Raw genomic sequence first — 5,474 nt, forward strand, 5'->3', positions numbered from 1 at the left:
TTTTTATGATTCAGAATTGCCATGACAATGAATTGGAATTGATGCAATCTGTTTCAAATCAATATGTGCTCTATATAATCATGGATTCTGAATTACAAAATTCTATCATAGTTGTGTTGTCTGATTAACTTTTACAGTTATGATTAGTAGAACATACTGTACATGTGGAATGCGGAGTAGAACATACTGTACATGTGGAATGTGGAGTAGAATATATAGAGAGAGCAGTTGTGTCCTTATTGTTTGTTTAGGATGGGTATTGCAGAGGGAATAAAGGAAATGTCACGTCATGTGGACACTCCGACGCTCTCAGAGCAAATTTACGAATGCGGCCGAATACAGGGATTGTTGTGTTTTACTTTATTTTACTCGGCTAGGGCTCTAATAATAATAATGATAATAATAATAATACATTGGTAAAGTAAACAAATATCCATAGTATAATTTTTAAATGAAATAATATTCTAAATCATAAAGGTTTTCATACTTTATCACAATACATGGGTCACCATATGATATTATTGTGATACAATACATATGGCAATACTCATATTTACTGAAATTGACAAATGTAACTGAAGATTCACCCTTCTGCATTGTGTGTACCACCTTGACAGTCTGTACAGTATGCACTGTATACAATGCCTTATTGTTAATCTCCGTTTCTGTTGTGATAAACGTGTATTTCCAGTTTAAGTTAATAGACGTAGAACTAAGAGTGAGGGATGACCATTTATGTCCATTGATAACTCTCATAAGACGAATTTATGTATATACTGTATATAAAGCATAAAATATCCATAAATCCATAAAATATACTGTATATAAAGCATAAAATCCATAAAACATGCTATTTTACTTAACTTATTACGTGGAGATGCAGCATTTATCAGCTGTGGTCTCAAGAGTGGTTAGTCCTTGAGGTCTCACGTGTCTCTTGGGTAGAACTGCCTTTAGTTACTCCTAGGGCATGGAATGACTGGTAGGATACACTCATACTCCATGCCTTAAGCCCAATGCACACGGCGTGCGATTTTGACGCACGACAACATTCGATTCTCAATTCACACCAATGAATGAATGAATGTGAATGGAGAATCGAATGTTGTTGTGTGACAATATCGCATTGCACGCCGTGTGCATTGTCTCATAGAGATGCATTCAAAACAATGGAATCGAATTCGGCGGTGCGACAAAATCGCCGTGTGCATTGGCCTTTCCTTTCACTGGCTCATTTCAGAAACTTGATTGCTGAATTCTTGGTGGAGGATTGTTGTTGTTAATGTATTGTCAATGGAATGGAATGTAAATAGGGATGTGTTTAGATTCTATGTACAGACTATATTATGTAATCAGGGCACACTTGAAAAATAGAGGACCCTGGTCTCAAGGTGATGATACAATGAGCCTGTCCTCCAATTAATGTCAGGAATAATATTGTTGCTGTCTTATAATGGATATAAGACCTGCCTATATTGTAACTTTTATTGTTAGAAGAATATGAACTACAACATTCTAACATCATCAAAACTATGATCTTCTGAAGCCATGAAAGAATCATTGGAAATCATTTCTGTAAATGTGAGTGGCAGACAAATGACAAGAGACCACAGAATCCAATTCCACGTTTTTAATGGTGCTTTGATCTACTACTGATGTGTCTTTGCATGTTAAAAACATATGCTTTGGCAAATACAATCGACTCAAACAGAAGTGACATGGTGAAATAGCCTTCAGACCACGGCCGGCGATGGACTGGCTTGGTGGACTGGGTTGTGGTTGGTGGACTTGGTTCCCAGGACTCCAGTGATGCTGGAAAGAGCTGTTCTTAGTTACCGATGGCCTTGGTCTGGTCCACCAACTTGCGGAAGATATCGTCCAGCTGAGCCTGGATGCTGTCGACCAGGGGCTTCAGCTGGGCGTTCATGCCTTCGACCAGAGGGCTGAACTGCTTCTCCAGGTCGGCGGCCAGGGGCTTCAGCTGCTCCTGGATCTGAGCGGCCAGGGGCTCCAGCTGGGTCTTTCCACTCTCCAAGAGGGTCCTTGGTTGTAGACAAAGAGGGGTTTGTCATTAACAGACAGAGGTCATTAGGTGAAATACACTCACACGATGAGTTTCCTTGTCCTAGATGAGACCTGAAGACTTGTATTAGCTCTCCATACTAATAGCCTAGCCTTTAGCTCAGTTGGCTAATACAGTTGTGGCATGAAGAGAACTCTGGCTCAGACCCAGATGGTGACATACTATAAACAGTGGGTCTTATTCATCACGTGTATGCACACATTTTGCAATACATTGTTTTGTTGGTTCAAATCAATTCTCTTGTCACAATGTAGACCTCGAACATCTAGGTTTAACATAAGATAAGCAAATGTGACTGCTATCGGATCATTTCAGTTCTGTTGGTAATCATTGACCAGGGACAGACAGTGGTTGGTCAGGACTCACTGTGCTTGGCTGGCCAGCTCCTGGGTCTTGGCTGACACACCCTCAAAGTATACCCTGAGCTGCTCGATCTCTGGAACCTCCGCTGATTGGCTTCCTGTTAGATCCAGAAAATGATTGGATTAGTACAGTATAGGCCTGCATTGTATGCAAATCTGTTGCTTGAAAAGCACTGATTATTTCGTGACGTTAGAATTATAAGGTTCTATCTCCATTTTTGTTAAAATTGAGTTTTTTACATAATCTGAGCCATTGGGTGTTTATTAATGCCTGTGTGGTGTTGTTTTTTAAAATCTTGACATTTTTGAGTAAGTAATTCATAAAATACAAAGGTTCCATCTCACAAAACATAATGGAATGTAAAAACTTTGACGCTCAATATCTCTGAACTACCCTAAACGGAGATAGAATAATGATAATGATAGAATAATGATAATTCTAAGCTCACGATTTTCTTTCTGGTAATCATTTGCTTTCGTGATAGCTTATTTCCGACTACCCAATATTGCAACAACAACAAAAAATACATTAACTTGCACGACAAGGCTACTGTAACAGACATTACCCACATTATCTGGTCTTACAAACACAGCTTCACACATTCCAAAGCGACTTACTTTGCAGTGAATGCATACATTTTCTGTATATATGGTCCCAGCAGGAATCGAACCCACACCCTCAGTGTTGTTAGCGCCATGCTATCTACCAACTGAGCCACAATCTCCAACCGGTTCAAAATCCAGCTGCAAGATTCCTGAACCAGAAGGACTGAACATTACCCCTGTCCTTCACTGCCCTGGCCTCCTATAACTGTCAGGGTTCATCTCAAAGTGCTCTTTATTGTTCTATATCCATTCACTGTGTGGCCCACCAAATACCCTTGTTGGTGGTGAAACTTTATTATGTGTTTGTTTTATTTGAGCTGCTTAAAAGTGAGAGGGACGTGCTCGTACCATGGGCCAGGGCCAGCATGACGACGAGGGCGGCGACAAGAGAGAACTTCATGGCTGCTGATTGGATGAGGTACCTAGGGAGAACATGACATAGAAGGCTTTTCTGTAACATTTCTGTAGATGCGCCAGATTTAATAATATCCGTTTTTTTTTTATAACTTCCATTGGAATTGTTTACCAGTCACATAGAGAGGGCTTTCTTTCCACAGAGAGTGGTTGTAATAATAGTAATATTAATGTTAAAATATAACACAAACAATTCAGTAGCAGTACAGTTTTTGAACAAAATAATTTCAAATAAAATTTCAAATACATTGTCACACACTTTAGACCTTTAGAAATACAAAGTTTCCCAGGTAGCTGTTATTTAAATAAGCAGTCTGCAGAATGGCTGAGTCACTTTGAGCCCTTTGTAAATAAACGTTTACATTCCTGCATGCATCCGACCATTTAAATTATATTTTTGTACAGATACCCAACATATCACAGTAAGCACAGACACACATTCAACATATTAGACACACATTCAACATATTACAGTAAGCACAGACACACATTCAACATATTACAGTAAGCACAGACAAACATTCAACATTACAGTAAGCACAGACACACATTCAACATATTACAGTAAGCACAGACAAACATTCAACATATTACAGTAAGCACAGACAAACATTCAACATATTACAGTAAGCACAGACAAACATTCAACATATTACAGTACGCACAGACAGACATTCAACATCTCAAACTTTACAGACAGACTTTAAAGGACCACTCACCTGAGCGGCAGGACAGTTTAGACCGGATGGTACTTACTCTTGAGATTCCCACGCTTTTTATAGTCCATCAGGAAAACAGAATCCAACCCCATCCCGAGTTCTATTGGTGAGTAAGCTACTGCACTGGACTATCATTGGATGGTTGTGCTGGTATGTGTAATAGTGGGCTGACCCTTGCCTCTCAGCTTGCCATCAAGACAATCCACTCTAAAGTCCAAGAGTCCCCATCCTACGAGGGCTGATTGCTCAAACACAAGTAGGCTTCTTATCAAAACATCTGATTAAAAAAAACCTACAGGGCATTTAATCCTTAGAAACAACACAATGACACATCACAGTTTTGCTGGTTGAGGGGGTTCAGAGAGGTAGAACTGGTAGCCAAGAAAGTGAATTGTTATTTAATCATTCTAAGAATGTGTTTTGTACAGAATGTCTCCTGTTGTTTTCATTCGAGAGTTCTGAAAGCGTCCATAGCTGTTGCAGTAACAATAGAACTCTCAGAATGTTGGGGCTCTCAGAAGGTAAATTAGCATTCTGCCATGTTAAAAGATAGGAGTTTCTGAGTTACAAAAAGCTGAATAGGTGAGAAAGTGTAATAGTTATCTGGTTATAGAAACTGGTTGCCAACTCTCTGTTGGATAGGTGTGAATAGCTTCAAAGTTGTACAGTTGTAAAGATGAAACAGGAGAAACATTTTGAAATGTCCTCCTTCAGTGCATATAGCCATAAAAATATATAGGATTTAGGAGCAAAATCAAGTATAGCTCAAACAGTATAAACGGTATGAAAAAGTTGTTTTCAAGTTTCACAATGTCTGGGCATTTAGAAGTTAATTTGAAGTTAATAAGTTAAGCGGGTTACACTGTGCATGTGTTGAGGCATGACTGGGAGCTCTGGAATACAGCTCAGAAAGTGTAAATACTATTAACGAGTCTGAATTAAAGTATTAAGTAAGTCTACACATTGTAAAGTTAAATTGAGGTGCCAAGCTTAAAAGATGAAAAAGGAGATACATTTTGTATTGTCTTTATTCCGCAATAGGAATAAATAGGATGTCAGGCAAATTTGAGTAGAGCTCTGGTGTATGATAATGTTTTTTTTCAAGCAAGTCAAGTTACTGGGCATTTAAAAGTTGATTTGAAGTAAGTGGTTTAGGCTGAATAGGATTCCATGCACATTTGAGCAAAGCTGAAAAAGTGTAAATAGTATAATAAACTAGATAGGTGGATGTAAGGGGATGGGATAGATAACAGAGGGGAGGCTGCCTTCTAGTCTGCCAGCTCCTCCCAC

At 38.9% G+C, this 5,474-nt stretch overlaps 1 protein-coding gene across 1 annotated transcript; it reads right to left on the bottom strand.

Annotated features, from left to right (window-relative positions):
• Window positions 1-1,726: 1,726 nt before the first annotated feature.
• Window positions 1,727-4,197, bottom strand: LOC308159080 (type-4 ice-structuring protein-like). The gene is made up of 4 exons (XM_080532839.1): window positions 4,185-4,197; window positions 3,400-3,473; window positions 2,450-2,543; window positions 1,727-2,042 (listed from the first exon to the last, which is right to left on the bottom strand). Exons 2-4 carry the CDS (start codon window positions 3,449-3,451, stop codon window positions 1,829-1,831), a joined length of 360 nt encoding a protein of 119 aa, XP_080388965.1. The 5' UTR covers window positions 3,452-3,473; window positions 4,185-4,197; the 3' UTR covers window positions 1,727-1,828.
• Between the last annotated feature and the right edge of the window lie 1,277 nt (window positions 4,198-5,474).

The sequence above is a fragment of the Nansenia antarctica genome, assembly GCF_963989245.1.
Source record: "Nansenia antarctica genome assembly, chromosome: 5".
Classification (NCBI taxonomy): Eukaryota; Metazoa; Chordata; class Actinopteri; order Argentiniformes; family Microstomatidae; genus Nansenia; species Nansenia antarctica.

Bases quoted from the DNA above. Each gene is read 5' to 3' on its own strand.
- LOC308159080 (XM_080532839.1), bottom strand. From the start codon at position 3,451: ATGAAGTTCTCTCTTGTCGCCGCCCTCGTCGTCATGCTGGCCCTGGCC. The intron at 2,544-3,399 runs GTACGAGCACGT...TGGATCTAACAG, and splicing joins CATGCTGGCCCTGGCCCATG to GAAGCCAATCAGCGGAGGTT. The intron at 2,043-2,449 runs GTGAGTCCTGAC...TCTACAACCAAG, and splicing joins GAGCTGGCCAGCCAAGCACA to GACCCTCTTGGAGAGTGGAA.